This window comes from Oncorhynchus mykiss, chromosome 15, assembly GCF_057628025.1.
Source record: "Oncorhynchus mykiss isolate SJ-2025 chromosome 15, ASM5762802v1, whole genome shotgun sequence".
In the NCBI taxonomy this organism is placed as follows: Eukaryota; Metazoa; Chordata; class Actinopteri; order Salmoniformes; family Salmonidae; genus Oncorhynchus; species Oncorhynchus mykiss.
Window position 1 is genome coordinate 63,337,580 of NC_143036.1, and position 15,509 is coordinate 63,353,088.

The 15,509-nt window shown below is 43.1% G+C and overlaps 1 protein-coding gene and 1 long non-coding RNA gene across 3 annotated transcripts in view; one reads left to right on the plus strand and one right to left on the minus strand.

Annotated features, from left to right (window-relative positions):
• golgb1 (golgin B1) overlaps positions 1-10,718 on the minus strand; it is a 27,019-nt gene extending 16,301 nt beyond the window's left edge. The window contains exons 1-10 of one of the 2 annotated variants that reach the window (XM_021563875.3): positions 10,607-10,718; positions 7,523-7,613; positions 6,755-6,934; positions 6,356-6,469; positions 6,014-6,181; positions 5,783-5,914; positions 5,566-5,679; positions 4,319-4,892; positions 4,151-4,227; positions 154-223 (exon numbers count right to left, since the gene is read on the minus strand). In XM_021563875.3, the coding sequence (XP_021419550.3) occupies positions 154-223; positions 4,151-4,227; positions 4,319-4,892; positions 5,566-5,679; positions 5,783-5,914; positions 6,014-6,181; positions 6,356-6,469; positions 6,755-6,934; positions 7,523-7,603 (1,510 nt within the window). In that variant the 5' untranslated portion in view covers positions 7,604-7,613; positions 10,607-10,718. The remainder of the gene's footprint in view (positions 1-153; positions 224-4,150; positions 4,228-4,318; positions 4,893-5,565; positions 5,680-5,782; positions 5,915-6,013; positions 6,182-6,355; positions 6,470-6,754; positions 6,935-7,522; positions 7,614-10,606) is intronic. The other variant, XM_021563876.3, reaches the window with a different exon arrangement.
• Positions 10,246-11,975, plus strand: LOC149978145 (uncharacterized). The gene is made up of 3 exons (XR_016486843.1): positions 10,246-10,360; positions 10,682-10,748; positions 10,933-11,975. It is a non-coding gene; the product is annotated as an uncharacterized LOC149978145 (long non-coding RNA).
• Positions 11,976-15,509: the final 3,534 nt, after the last annotated feature.

The window sequence follows — 15,509 nt, forward strand, 5'->3', positions numbered from 1 at the left end:
GTATGACTGGTCCTGGTGGTTGGCTTTCAGATGTATGACTGGTCCTGGTGGTTGGTTTTCAGATGTATGACTGGTCCTGGTGGTTGGTTTTCAGATGTATGACTGGTCCTGGTGGTTGGTTTAAAACACACATCTTAAAATAGGTCTCCTTACCCTTTTCAGCATCAGTCACGTCTTCCTCAGCCGGGTCAGTCACACACTGGGCCAATGACTCACGAGCAGCCTAGGAGTGAAAAACAAACGCCTGAGTTATTTCTGAACACACAGAGGGTGTAAACCTTATGACTTAATAATAGATAAATCACATTGAAGTGGGACTACATTCAAAATGAAGTGAGTTAACAGTTTCACACAGCTGTATTGTAGTTACACAATAGTTACACTGTAGTTATGATGAGCCTGGGTGTGAAGGTCAGCCCATGGCTGCAGTCATAACAGAGGATCAGTGGAGAGGCGATTAGCATTGCCTTGATCCAAATGACAGGAGGACATTCTGCCTCAGCATTATTAAACCCAACCGCTGTCTCTGTCCCTCAGGATGTCCCCTCTGAGATAGATCGTGGCCGACTGACCTGCCCCAGTAGTCAGGGCAGAGACCAGAGAGACTTCCCCACATGAATAAGTGTGTGACACTCAATGTGCTGACTGGGAAGTCCTCACAGCACAGTGAAATAACAGCACACCAATTGATCATTTTGTATCAGACTGTACACACATACAGCACAAATGTCTATTGGGGGGGTTTGTCGATTTCTATTGTGACTACGAACTGTCAGCAATTCTGTTTGGAAAGGGGATTGTCTAACAATTAGATTGAACATACAGTGCCTTCAGAAAAGTATTCACACCCCTTGATTTATTCCACATTTTGTTGTGATACAGCCTGAATTAAACATTTATTCAAATGGAAATGTTGTGTCACAGGATGACACACAATACCCCATAATGTCAAAGTGGAATTATGTTTTTAGACATTTGTCTATTTATTTAAAAATTAAGAGCTGGAAAGTCTTGAGTCAATAAGTATTCAACCCCTTTGTTATGGCAAGCCTAACTAAGTTCAGGAGTAAAAATGTAATTAACAAGTCACATAATAAGTTATCATGGACTCACTCTGTGTGCAACAATTGTGGTTAACATTATCTTTGAATGATTACCTCATCGCTGTAACCCACACATACAATTACCCCTCAGCCAAGCATTGAATTTCAAACACAGATTAAATTACAAAGACCAGAGAGCTTTACAATGCCTTGCAAAGAAGGGAACCTATTGGTAGATGGATAAACATTGTAAAAGCAGTCATTGAATATCCCTTTGAGCATGGTGAAGTTATTAATTACACTTTGGATGGTGAATCAATACACCCAGTCACTACAAAGATTTAGGCATCCTTCCTAACTTAGTTGCCGCAGAGGAAGGAAACCACTCAGGGATTTCACCATGAGGCCAATGGTGACTTTAAAACAGTTACAGAGTTTAATGGCTGTGATAGGAGAAAACTGAGGATGGATCAACAACATTGTAGTTACTCCACAATAGTAACCTATATAACAGAGTGAAAAGAAGGAAGCCTGTACACAATACAAATATTCCAAAACATATCTGTTTGCAACAAGGCACTAAAGTAAAACTGCAAAAAATGTGGCAAAGTAATGAACTTTTTGTCCTGAATACAAATGGTTGCGTTTGGGGCAAATCGAACACAACACATCACTGAGTACCTCTCTTCATATTTTCAAACATGGTGGTGACTGCATCATCTTATGTGTATGCTTGTCATGAACAAGGACTAGGGAGTTTTTTAGGATAAAAATGGAAGAGAGCTAAGCACTGGTAAAATCCAAGAAGAAAAACTGGTTCAGTCTTCTTTCCAACAGAGACAGATTCACCTTTCAGCAGGACAATAACCTAAAATACAATGCCAATTATAAACTGGGTGGGTCGAGCCCTGAATGCTGATTGGATGACAGCCGTGGTATATCAGACCTTATACCATGGGTATGACAAAACATTTATTTTTACTGCTCTAATTACACTGGTAACCAGGTTTTAATAGCAATAAGGCACCTCGGGGGTTGGTGATATATGGTCAATATACCACGGCTAAGGGCAGTGTCTAGGCACTCCGCGTTTAGTCGTGCATAAGAACAGCCCTTAGTCGTGATATATTGGCCAAATACCACACCTCCGCTTGCCTTATTGCTTAAATATACACTGAGTGTACAAAACATTAAGAACATGCTCTTTCCATGACATAGACTGACAAGGTGATTCCAGGTGCAAGATCCCTTATTGATGTCTCTTGTTAAATCCACTTCAATCAGTGTAGAAGACAAGGAGGAAACAGGTTCAAGAAGGATTTTTAAGCCTTTAGGCAATTGAGACATGGATTGTGTATGTGTACCATTCAGAGGGTGAATGGGCAAGACTAAATATTTAAGTGCCTTTGAACAGGATATGGTTGTAGCTGTCAGGCACAGCGGTTTGTGTCAAAAACTGCAACGCTGCTGGGTTTTTCACACTCAACAGTTTAACATGTGCGCTAAGAATGGTCCATCACCAAAAGGACATCCCGCCAACTTAACTTCTTATGGGGGCATTTTCACGTTTGGATGAAAAGCGTGCCCAGAGTAAACTGCCTCCTACTCAGTCCCAGATGCTAATATATGCATATTATTATTAATATTGGATAGAAAACACTCTGAAGATTCTAAAACTATTTGAATGATGTCTGTGAGTATAACAGAACTCATATGGCAGGCGAAAACCTGAGAGAAAAATCCAAACCAGGAAGTGGGAAATCTGAGGTTTGTAGGTTTGGGATATGGGCCATCTTGCACTTCCTAAGGCTTCCACTAGATGTCAACAGTCTTTAGAACATTGTTTCAGGCATCAACTGTGAAGGGGGACTGAGAGGGGAATGAGTCAGAGGTCTGCCAGCAGCCTCGGTCTCGTGACGTGCGGCCATGAGAAAATTACCTCTTGTTCCATTGCTTTTCTATAGACAAATGAATTCTCTGTTTGGGACATTATTAAACATTTATGATAAAACATCCTAAAGATTTATTCTATACATTGTTTGATTTGTTTCTACGACCAGTAATATAACTTTTTGGAATTTTCATCCGACATTTCCGCTGGACTTGCCCGCGCCTCGTGAGTTTCGATTTGTTTACTAAACGCCCTAACAAAAGGAGGAATTTGGCCATAAATTATGGACTTTATGGAACAAATCAAACATTTATTGGGGAACTGGGATTCCTGGGAGTGCATTCTGATGAAGATCAAAGGTAAGTGAATATTTATAATGCTATTTCTGACTTATGTTGACTCCAACATGGCGGATATATTCTTGGGTTGTGTATGTCGTCTGAGCACCGTACTCAGATTATTGCATGGTTTGCTTTTTCCGTAAAGTTTTTTAAAAATCTGACACAGCGGTTGCATTAAGGAGAAGTACATCTTTAAATCTGTGACTAACACTTGTGTCTTTTATTAATGTTTATTATGAGTATTTCTGTGATTTGATGTGGCTCTGTGCAAATTCACGGGATGTTTTGGAGGCAAAGCCAAATGTAAACTGAGCTTTTTGGATATAAATATGAACTTGATCGAACAAAACATACATGTATTATTTAACATGTTGTCCCGGGAGTGTCATCTGATGAAGAATATCAAAGGTCACTGATTAATTTGATCAATATTTCTGCTTTTTGTGACTCCTCTCTTTGCTTGGAAAATCGCTGTATGCTTTCTGTGACTAGTTGCTGACCTAACAAAATTATATGTTCTGCTTTCGCCGAAAAGCTTTTTTGAAATCGGACACTGTGGTTGGATTAACGGGAATTTTATCTTTAAAATGGTGCCTAATACTTGTATGTTTGAGAAAATTTAATTATGAGATTTCTGTTAGACCAAATAGACAAAGAACATTAGAGAATCTAGCAATGGATACAACAGACTGAAGAGTCTGGTAATTTGGGGTTCACAGATAATAAACCATTTAAGCTATTTCTCCCAAAGTACATTTTCAGGTTTATCTTCTTGTTATTACAGGATTCAAAACAAGCTTACAACATGTGTTACCTTCATTCATTTAGTAGTCGTAACAATCTCCTAAATTAATTGAGTGCGTCTGACTGCTCACCATTCCAATTTGCTGCTCCAGCTGTTGTATCCTAGCAACTGCCTCTTCGCCTTCTGCGGTGCGCTTATCCAGTTGTTCTGAAAGAAAAAACAAAATGATTAAATATGCTGCAAGCAAGCCGCTTGTTAGGGTATCATGAATGCTTGATAGTGTATTCGGTTCCCTTACCTTGCAATGTCTCCATGGTGTGGGTGACCTGGGCGCAGCGTTCCTCGCTCTCCCTCTGCTCCACCCTCAGCCTCTCCAGCTGGGCCTCCAGTGTACCCAGGCACAGGGCCGGGTCGGTGGGTACAGGGATGTCCTCCTCGGCCCCCTCTCCAGCCAGAGAGCGCAGGCCTGTCAACAACTCAGCCAGGGCCTCTCCTGCCCTTTGCCCCTCTCCATACTCCTCTCTTAAGGCAGCAAGCTCCTTCTCCAACCTGGCTACTTCTCTGTTGGTCACTTCCTCCCGCTCTCTAGTGGCCCACTCCAGTTTCACTGTCAGGTCCTCCATCTGGGTTGATCTGTCTCTCTCTGAAGCCTCCAGACTGGCTAGCTGGGCTGCTCTGTCCCGCTCGGAGGCCTCCAGACTGGCTAGCTGGGCTGCTCTGTCCCGCTCGGAGGCCTCCAGGTTGGCTCGGAGGGCCACCAGCTCTGCCTCGGCCTGGCTGGACCACCCAGCCCACTGCTGTCTCTCCTCCTCCCTCTGCCTGCCAGCCTCAGCCAGCTCCTGCTCCATCTGGCGGAACTGAGCCGTGAGGATCTGCAGAGAGAGAGCGAGAGAGAGCGAGAGCGAGAGCGAGAGCGAGAGCGAGAGAGAGAGAGAGAGAGAGAGAGAGAGAGAGAGAGAGAGAGAGAGAGAGAGAGAGAGAGAGAGAGAGAGAGAGAGAGAGAGAGAGAGAGAGAGAGAGAGCGAGAGAGAGAGAGAGAGAGAGAGAGAGAGAGAGAGAGAGGAGGCAGAGTGAGAGGGAGCGAGATAGTGGAAGCGAGAGAAAGCGAAGAAGAGAGAAAGAGAGGCAGAGAGAGAGAGAGGCAGAGGCAGAAAGAGAGAGAGACAGAGAGAGAAAGAGAGAGAAAGAGAGAGAATAAAGACAGATGAAGGCGGGGACGGTAGGGTCTACAATGAGAACTGCTCGGCTGTGCCAGTAAAGCAGTGATTTTGCATTTAGATGAGAAATGCGTCTACTCCTCAGCCCTTATGTAACATGCAATTTGTCAATCAACAAATGTACTTAGTCAGTCAGTGTCACTCTGCTGTCACACTAGTACCTTGGTGAATAATGTAATACAGTACTCTGTGTCAGTCTCTTCAGATGGGCTCATTTTGCACAAAGGGTCAGTCAGTTGCATTGTTATTCTATTGTGGGGCCTTCATTGAGAAAACACCATTCCCACTATGGCTCTACACTGACCAGGACAGTAGAGCATGTCTGTACCTGTTTCTGCTGGTCGGCATTGTTCAGCTCCCCCTGCAGCATCTCCAGCACCTGGCAGCGCGACCGCATGGCTTCCTCCTGCTCCTCACAATGTCGCTGGGCTGCACGTAGAGCCTAGCAACACACACACTAAAGGCTTGGGTACAGGCTAAAAACAGTGTATAGGACCTGGCCTGTGTGAGGGAGTGTAGAATGAGTCAGAGAATGGAGTTTGTACCTGCTGTACCTGCTGCAGCTCAGCGTCGTTCTGGCTCTGCACTGTGACCCTCAGCAGCTCGTCCTCATGCTTCTGGATCTGCTCCTGGAAACGCACGTCCTTTTCACAGACAACTGCCTGAAGCACACGAACCTAAACGCATGACACATCTCTGCAGTCAGCTGACGGGCCCCTTTTAAACAATCTGGAACATTTTCATTCAAATGGTTTGAGTGACAACAAAACTGGCACCTGCTCCGTGTGTATGGCTTCCTTTTCACACAGGGCCTGTTCGGACATCTGGAGACGCTCCTCGAGGTTCTTCGCCGAGGTCGAGACCTCACTGAGCTGCTTCCTCAGCTCCTGGAGTTCCTCCTCCACAGCAGGAGCTGAGCTGGTGAAGGAGCTGTCTGGAGAGCTCTTCAGGAAATAGACAAGGAATTCAAAATGTTATTGATGACAAAATAGTCTAGTGTAGACCAAACTGGCTGTAAAGAATCTACAACATTTTAACTCTATACATTACAGCTAAAATACACATCAGAACTATGCTTATTGAACATGGAGTTATTTGAACTCGGCTAAAGGACTTACTGCTGCTCCCTCCTGCCCTTTGAGGTCAGTAATTTGTTTGTTCAGAGCAGCCATCTTGGTTTTGGCCTGCAGCTTTAGTTTAGTGAAGCGTGCCTCCGCTGTCTCCCTTTCGCTCTGTAAACACACCAACAAAGACAACATCGAAACTTGTGGTCCAGCAACAACAGCATAATCTCAGTAGATTTCTGACGACAATCTTTATTTGACAAGAAGTGCATCAAATATGAATATTTCATGATCCCAACCCACACAGGACAGAAAGAAAATCTAAGCTATACATTGAGGGCACATCCATATAAAACCACTGCATTCATGTCTCACACACACACACACGCATACAAAAGTCATAGTAATACACATAGGCGCACACACACACACACACCTGTACCCAGGCCTCACCTTGAGCTGCTTTTCGAAGGTGGCCAGCTGGCTGTCCTTATCTCTGACCATCTCCTTGAGATGCACTGTCAGCTGCTCCAGATGGGCCAGCCTTTCCAGGGGCTCATCCTCCACCCCAGGCCCAGACTCCTCAGGGGCTCCGGGGGCATCTCCAGGGGGGAGTTGGGGGACCAACATATCCTGCAAAAGGGCCACAGAGAAGAAGAGTGGATACAAATATGGAGACTTGGAGAACATTAAGGCCTGCAACGGTGATCCGTTAGAGCAGGGTTTTATCAAACTGGGTCCTGGGGTCCCCCTCCCCCTGGGTGCACATTTAGGTTTTTACCCTAGCACAACACAGCTGATTCAAATAATCAAAGCTTGATGATTTATTTATTTTTATAAATGTATCCGTTATTTTACCAGGTAAGTTGACTGAGAACACGTTCTCATTTACAGCAACAACCTGGGGAATAGTTAAAGGGGAAAGGTGGGGCAATTGTAAACTGGTGATGATGGTGATTGGTTATTTGAATCAGCTGTGTAGTGCTAGAGCAAAAACCTAAATGTGCACCCAGGGGGACCCCAGAACTGAGTTTGGGGGACCATGTGTTAGAGTGCTGATCAGTTTTGCCTTTTAGATCACAATGGATTGATTATTATGGACCGAGAGGAGCTGATCCTAGTTAAGCACTACAACTCACACAATTGATAAATATGGGCCCAGGACAGAAAACATGTGCCATGTTATGTAAGCTTGTGAGGGGTTGAGGGAGTCTCTCTTACCTGAGGGGCTCCATCGGGGGGCTCGTCCCCAGACAGCTCCTGCAGGACGTTGGTAAAGCCCTGGGACAGCCGGCTGAGCATGTAGCCGAAACTGGTGGTACAAGACAGAGTTTTGACATTGAGGGTTCTATCTCAATCAATCATTATTTATAAAGACATTTTTACATCAGCAGTTGTCAAAGTGATTATACAGAAACCGGATCAAAAAAATCTCCATGGAGTTTGCATTATGATGCATTTACAACGTTAGCGCCTCTTTTATGTTATGATTCACATTTCTGTGTATAGAATTTATTTTAAGACAAAAACATAGATTGACTCAAATAATCAATGGCAATAAGTGCAGTAGAAGAGAACAATTGAGACCAGTGAAATCATAGAATGAGGGTTCCTGGACAGTCAATCAGTGAAGGCTCCTCGGAGGACCATCCTCAGTGAATTTCATAAAAAGTAGTGAAATATTAAAAAAGTTATCCCTTTTAGATCAAACTATACTAAATATATTCACGTCACCAAATAATTGACGAAAACACACCATTTGCAATGAAGGTCGACAGTAGCCTCACAGCACTCTGTATGTTAGCACCATGGTGTAGCTGGAGGACAGCTAGCTTCGTCCTCCTCTGGGTACATTGACTTCAATACAAAACCTAGGAGGCTCATTGTTCTCACCCCCTTCCATAGACTTACACAGTAATAATGACAACGTCCAGAGGACATCCTAGAAACCTATCACAGCATTTACTGACATGTTGTCCATGCAATCAAAGGATCAGAAAATGAATCTAGTACTAAAAGCATAAGCTACCGCTAGCTAGCACTGCAGTGCATAAAATGTAGTGAGTAGTTGACTCAAAGAGAGAACGACAATAGTTGAACAAAATAATTTATTCAAAAATTAAGGAAAAGCGAGAGATATTTTGTTGTATTTTACTTTGTTACTTTCACTTCCTTAGCTAGCGCATGCAGCTAGCTAGTTTAATGTACTCAAACACCTAGCTCAAACAAAGAGGGATGCTATGTTAGCTAGCTGGCTATGGCTAACCAACACTGGATTTCTTCCAAGTGAAGGTAAGCTTTTTAAAATGTTTTTTATATAATTATTAATTGCCACCAGGCCCACCGGTTCTTAAATGGAGCAAAACTTGGATAGGAATACCTGAATTTGTCCAATAAAATTCACATTTTTAACTGTTGGACTAATGATTACTCCCTAGATTAGCTAGAGGCAGGCAAAAGTATGGAAGGCGGTATTGAATGTGTCACTGTCTGTCACCTTGATTCTCTACCTTGTAAACTTTCATTCATAGGCTAGGTTGTAGCAACCTCACAATGGGTATCGGGAAAATTAGAGTATCATGTAGTAGCCTAAACCTATAGATGTTGCATTGCGGTGATACAGCCCCAAAGGATGCTGTAGATGGTGCATCTGTAAAAGTTTGTGAGTGTTTTTGGTGACAAGCCGAATTTCTTCAGCCTTCTTTGTTTTGTTGACAATAACCTCACACTCGATGTCAACAAAACAAAGGAGATGATCGTGGACTTCAGGAAACAGCAGAGGGAGCAGCTCCCTATCCACATCGACGGGACAGTAGTGGAGAGTGTAGTAAGTTAAGTTCCCCGGAGTACACATCACGGACAAACTGAATTGGTCCACCCGCACAGACAGCGTGGCGAAGAAGGCGCAGCAGCGCCTCTTCAACCTCAGGAGGCTGAAGAAATTTGGCTTGTCACCAAAAGCCCTCACAAACTTTTACAGATGCACAATCGAGAGCATCCTGTCGGGCTGTATCACCGCCTGGTATGGCAACTGCTCCGCCCATAACCGTAAGGCTCCAGAGGGTAGTGAGGTCTGCACAACGCATCACCGGGGGAAAACTACCTGCCCTCCAGGACACCTACACCACCCGATGTCACAGGAAGGCCAAAAAGATCATCAAGGTCAACAACCACCCGAGCCACTGCCTGTTCACCCCGCTATCATCCAGAAGGCAACCTCAGTACAGGTGCATCAAAGCGGGGACAGAGAGACTGAAAAACAGCTTTTATCTCAAGGCCATCTGACTGTTAAACAGCCATCACTAACAGTGAGTGGCTGCTGCCAACTTACTGACTCAACTCTAGCCACTTTAATAATGGAAAAATGTATGTAATAAATGTATCACTAGCCACTTTATATGTTTACATACCCTACATTACTCATCTCATATGTATATACTGTACTCTATACCATCTACTGCATCTTGCCTATGCCGTTCGGCCATCACTCATTCATAAATGTATATGTACATATTCTTATTCATTCCTTTACACTTGTGTGTATAACGTAGTTGTTGTGAAATTGTTAGGTTAGATTACTTATTAGATATTACTGCATGGTCGGAACTAAAAGCACAAGCATTACGCTACACTCGCATTAACATCTGCTAACCATGTGTATGTGACAAATAAAATTTGATTTGAGCTGGGTGAACGGAATGTGAATGACAGTCATCCAATATGCTATAATAGAAATAAGGCCATGCTCATAAAAAAAATCCTCCCTCATCTTAAACGGCACCGACCGCCACTGCATTCAATCATCCTTTGTGCCAATAATATACCTGTGGCAACATACATTAACGGACATTATTGTTATTGTTTTGTGACCCAGATAGTTCGTGCAGAGGGCCTCGAGGTTCGAGTGTCACCGGAAGAGCCGAACACTGCCGAACAATAGGGCCATTCGACTGCGGCTGCGTCATTTCGTTTTGCCCACTACTCCTGAACAGCAAAGATTATAGGGAGAAATGGATGGCTTACTTTCTGAACAGTTTGACAGTGCTGTCTCCAACCATAGTAAGAGTATTTGATGTGTATACATAATTCGGAATTATGATGCTGTATTGGTTGCGCTTGTATAAAAACAGCGAACGAGTTAGCTTTTCAGTGCACGTAGACAAGCAGCTAGCTAGCTGGCTAACAAGGATAACAGTAATTGGCTAAATATATCGCTGTGCCTTGTTTTTTTGGAGCGTGTGGCAGCTGTTCTAAACTGCAACTCTGGGAATGGTGTGCTGATAGTTGAAAGAACGAGGGACTAACCTGTATGAGTGCTTCTCAGATACCGGTTTCTGCTTTTTATTTGAAGAATATCCTCTGCTGTATTTCTGTGCATAGCCACATCACCAAACATCCCGGAAACAACTTGCAGAGCATCGATTGGCCAGTGGAGGATTGCGCAACAGTAAGGGGATGTCTGTAAATTCCGACCGTTTACCATTTTTCAAGAGACTGTCTTATTAAGGAAAAATGTGCAACATGCGCCAAAACGCTCTGTTTTTTTTTACAAGATAATGTTTTGGTCTTTTTATACCATGATTAACCTTCTTAACCATTTTCATTTGTAACCACACAACTGAATTTAATAGGATGGGGCCGGGTCATGACCCACGAGTCAATCTGATTATCAACAATGGAAGACAACTTGGACGAAGCCTTCTCCTACTTGCACACTACACCACAGTGTTTGTGACCTTTGTGAGTCGCTCTGTGAACTGGTTCGTGCAGATGCTAAAGTGGACCACACTGTTTGCACGGTACACCGTGTCCGTCTTTGACTCCATCTACAGACACCTGCATTGGTGGCGTAGAAGGGGCGGTGGAGGGGTTGCCAAGCAGATCTGCCCCAGCTCTGACACAAAATCAGGGTGACCAGAGTAAACATGTCAAGTCTCTTTAAACTTGAAGAAGTCTTAATGATTTAATTGAGAGTTTTAACCTTAGCACTAACCGGACAGCCTGCTCAAGACAAATCAGAAGATCTCACTGCTCTTTTGGGAAAATGAAGTGCAACAGTGGTGAGAGAGTTGAAATAGAATGGAAATAGCACCTTACTGAAGTCATTCATTTCATTGTTTAATTCCTTACTAACAGTCTAGTGTTTTACAGTATATGCATGTATCTGTTGCATGTGTATTCCTTGTGCTGTAATGCCAATATGAAAGTTACATGTTTGAATTTTCATATCATAAACTGCTAGAATAATGTTCAAGGAAAGCTTCTCCAAAACCACTAACAGGAGGGGAAGATTTGTGCATTAAACACACTCACTCATTAAAGACATCTCTGGTATTATAACACTTTTCTAAAGGGGATCAATTCAACTACACTACCCACCTATGAACTGTCATTTGTAACATGTATAGGATGTACAGTATAGGGGTCTAACTAAGCAGCTATTTTGTCCCACAGCCAGCTATTCATGTGACTGTACATAACTGAGAAGTATGCTTCCAGGGCCACCGGACAGGGAATGGGTCTTTCACATTCTAATCTCGGCACCCAGAACCAAATCTAATCGATTACATTTATGTTCAGTCGGTCTCAAGACTATTCCCATTCCTGCATTATACTGTCTATCAGTAATTCTAACCACTATTGAGTTGAACAAATACAGAATTGTCTTTATCTATGCTTGTTTCCTTTTATTATTGTATTCTTTTTTTAAACTTATTTTAATTGTAAAAACTGTGAAAATACTATATGAATGGCAGCATTGTGTTCAAAATCATGCCAACAATAATCCCTACAGTTGGAAATGTGTTGGTTGTCTGTACTTAAATCACTATTTTAATCACTCATATACACCGAGTATACCAAACATTAGGAACACCTTCCTAGTATTGAGTTGCAAGTCTGTTCTGAGGTCAAAGGGGGGCTTTGACCTCAGAACAGACTTAATTCGCCGGGGCATGGACTCTTCAAGGTGTTGAAAGCGTTCCACAGGGATGCCAACGCTTCGCACAGTTGTGCCAAGTTAGCTGGATGTCCTTTGGGTGGACCCTTCTTGTTACACACAGGAAACTGTAGTGTGAAAAACCCAGCAGCATTGCAGTTCTTGACACAAACTGGTGTGCCTGGCACCTACAAATATTTTCTTGCCCATTCGCCCTCTGAATGGCACACATACACAATCCGTCTCAAGGTTTAAAAATACTTATTTAACTGGTCTCCTCCCCTTCATCTACATTGATTGAAGGGGATTTAACAAGTGACATCAATTAGGGATCATAGCTTTCACCAGGATTCACCTTGTCAGTCTATGTCATGGAAAGAGCAGGTGTCCTTAATGTTTTGTATACTCAGTGTATACCACAGGTGTCAAACTCATTCCATGGATGAATGAGTGTCTGCGGGTTTTTGCTCCTCCCTTGTACTCAATAGAGGAATTAAGGTCACCAGCAAGTAACAAACTCCCCTCACCTGGTTAAGGCTCTATTGAAAGGAAAAAAACAGGGCCTCCCGGGTGGCGCAGTGGTTAAGGGCGCTGTACTGCAGCGCCAGCTGTGCCATCAGAGTCCCTGTTGTAACTGGCCGCGACCGGGAGGTCTGTGGGGCGACGCACAATTGGCCTTAGGGAGGGCTTGGTCGGTAGGGATGTCCTTGTCTCATCGCGCACCAGCGACTCCTGTGGCGGGCCGGGCGCAGTGCGCGCTAACCAAGGTTGCCAGGTGCACGGTGTAGCCTCCGACACATTGGTGCGGCTGGCTTCCGGGTTGGATGCGCACTGTGTTAAGAAGCAGTGCGGTTGGTTGGGTTGTGTATCGGAGGACGCATGACTTTCAACCTTCGTCTCTCCCGAGCCCGTACGGGAGTTGTAGCGATGAGACAAGATACAACAATTGGATACCACGAAATTGGGGAGAAAAAGGGGTAAAAAAAATTTTTAAAAAAGAAAGGAAGAAACCTGCAGACACTCGGCCATCCATGGAATGAGTTTCACACCCCTGGTCTAGATACAGCCTTTAAAGATGGAATCCGCATTAGGGGAAACGGCACCACAGTTACAGAGGTGAGCAGCGTGATAAAAAAAACAATTGCAGTACACATTCTGCTGTTCTATCACACGTGCAATGATGTGTGAGGGGAAAACAAGTATTTGCAGTAACTTCTTTGTTGTATACTGAACAAAAATTAACAATTTTAATGAGTTACAGTTCATAAGGAAATCAGGCAATTTAAATAAATTAATCTGAGTGGGCAGGGGCGGAGCCAGGCCCAGCCAATCAGAATGAGTTTTTCCTCACAAAAAGGCTTTATTACAGACAGAATTACTCCTCAGTTTCATCAGCTGTCCGGTCTCAGACGATCTCACAGTTGAAGCCGGATGTGGAAGTCCTGGGCTGGCGTGGTTACGAGGCTTGTTGGATGTACTGCCAGTACTCTGTACTGTAGTCTAAGTAAGACACTTCTGACTGTAGGATGTGCCACAATGTTCTATGTGGGCCTAAGCGCCACAGTTGAAGTACTTTATTGTGCATTATGCTAAATCCACTGCTTGTCTGGCGTCAATGTTACTGTTGCACTGTATGGAGAATCAAAGTCTGGCACTGTAATACAGATGCTTTCTGCAAGCATAAACTATCGTCTTGTGGTCACAATGAACTGATTAATGACCTGGTCCTACTTGGTCTATGAATGTGAAGGAATCTCAATAAACCAAACTTAAAACAGAACTGTGACATTCTTCACTATTTTCTTCCCTTTCCAGTCAAATGCCACACAGACACATGATCATTTTATTTTTTATTTATTTTACCTTTATTTAACTAGGCAAGTCAGTTAAGAACAAATTCTTATTTTCAATGACGGCCTAGGAACAGTGGGTTAACTGCCTGTTCAAGGGCAGAACGACAGATTTGTACCTTGTCAGCTCGGGGGTATGAACTTGCAACCTTCCGGTTACTAGTCCAACGCTCTAACCACTAGGCTACCCTGCCGCCCCATCATGATTGATGTAGGCTTGCAAATAGGTGAGATAACATGAAATGATTCCAGATTGTTAGAGAACTTTGTCCCCGTAAGAGCTACAGTCTGTCGTTGCTGTTTTAATAAATCTTCTTATGGCTGCAGGGGCAGTATTGAGTAGCATGGATGAAAGGTGCCCAGAGTAAACTGCCTGCTCCTCAGTCCCAGTTGCTAATATATGCATATTATTAGTAGTATTGGATAGAAAACACTCTGAAGATTCTAAAACTGTTTGAATGATATCTGTGAGTATAAACAGAACTCATATGGCAGGCAAAAACCTGAGAAGAAATCCTAACAGGAAGTGGGAAATCTGAGGCTGGTCGATTTATAACCCAGCCCCTATTGAATACAGTGGGATATTGGTTGTTGCACTTCCTAAGGCTTCCACTAGGTGTCAACCGTCTTTAGAAACTTTTTGAGGATTCTACTGTGAAGGGGGACTGAATGAGAGAGGAATGAGTCAGGTCTGCCATGAGCTGACCATGCTCTGACCATGTACGTTCACATGAGAGGGAGTTCTGTTCCATCGCACTTCTGAAGACAATGGAATTCTCCGGTTGGAACATTATTAACGTTTTATGTTAAAAACATCCTACAGATTGATTCCATACATTGTTTGACATGTTTCTACAGACAGGAACGGAACTTTTTGACATTTCGTCTGCAACTAGGGAACGCGCTTCATGACTTTGGATTTGTTTACCAAACATGCTAACAAAAGTAGCTCTTTGGAAATAAATGGACATTATAGAACTAAATCAAACATTTAATGTGGAACTGGGATTCCTGGGAGTGCATTCTGATGAAGATCAAAGGGAATATTTATAATGCTATTTATGAATAATGTTGACCACCCAATATGGCGGATATCTTTTTGGCTGCTTTGTTGTCTGAAAGCTATACTCAGATTATTGCATGGTTTGCTTTTTCCGCAAAGTATTTTAGAACTCTGACACCGCGGTGGCATTAAGGAGAAGTGTATCTATATTTCCATGTCTAACAATTGTTTTTCATAAACATTTATAATGAGTATTTCTGTAAAATGATGTGGCTCTCTGCAATATCACCGGATGTTTTTGGAACTAGTGAACGTATGTGAATGTATACTGAGATTTTTTTTATATAAATATGCACTTTATCAAACAAAACATGTATTGTGTAACATAAAGTCCTATGAGTGTCATCTGATGAAGAT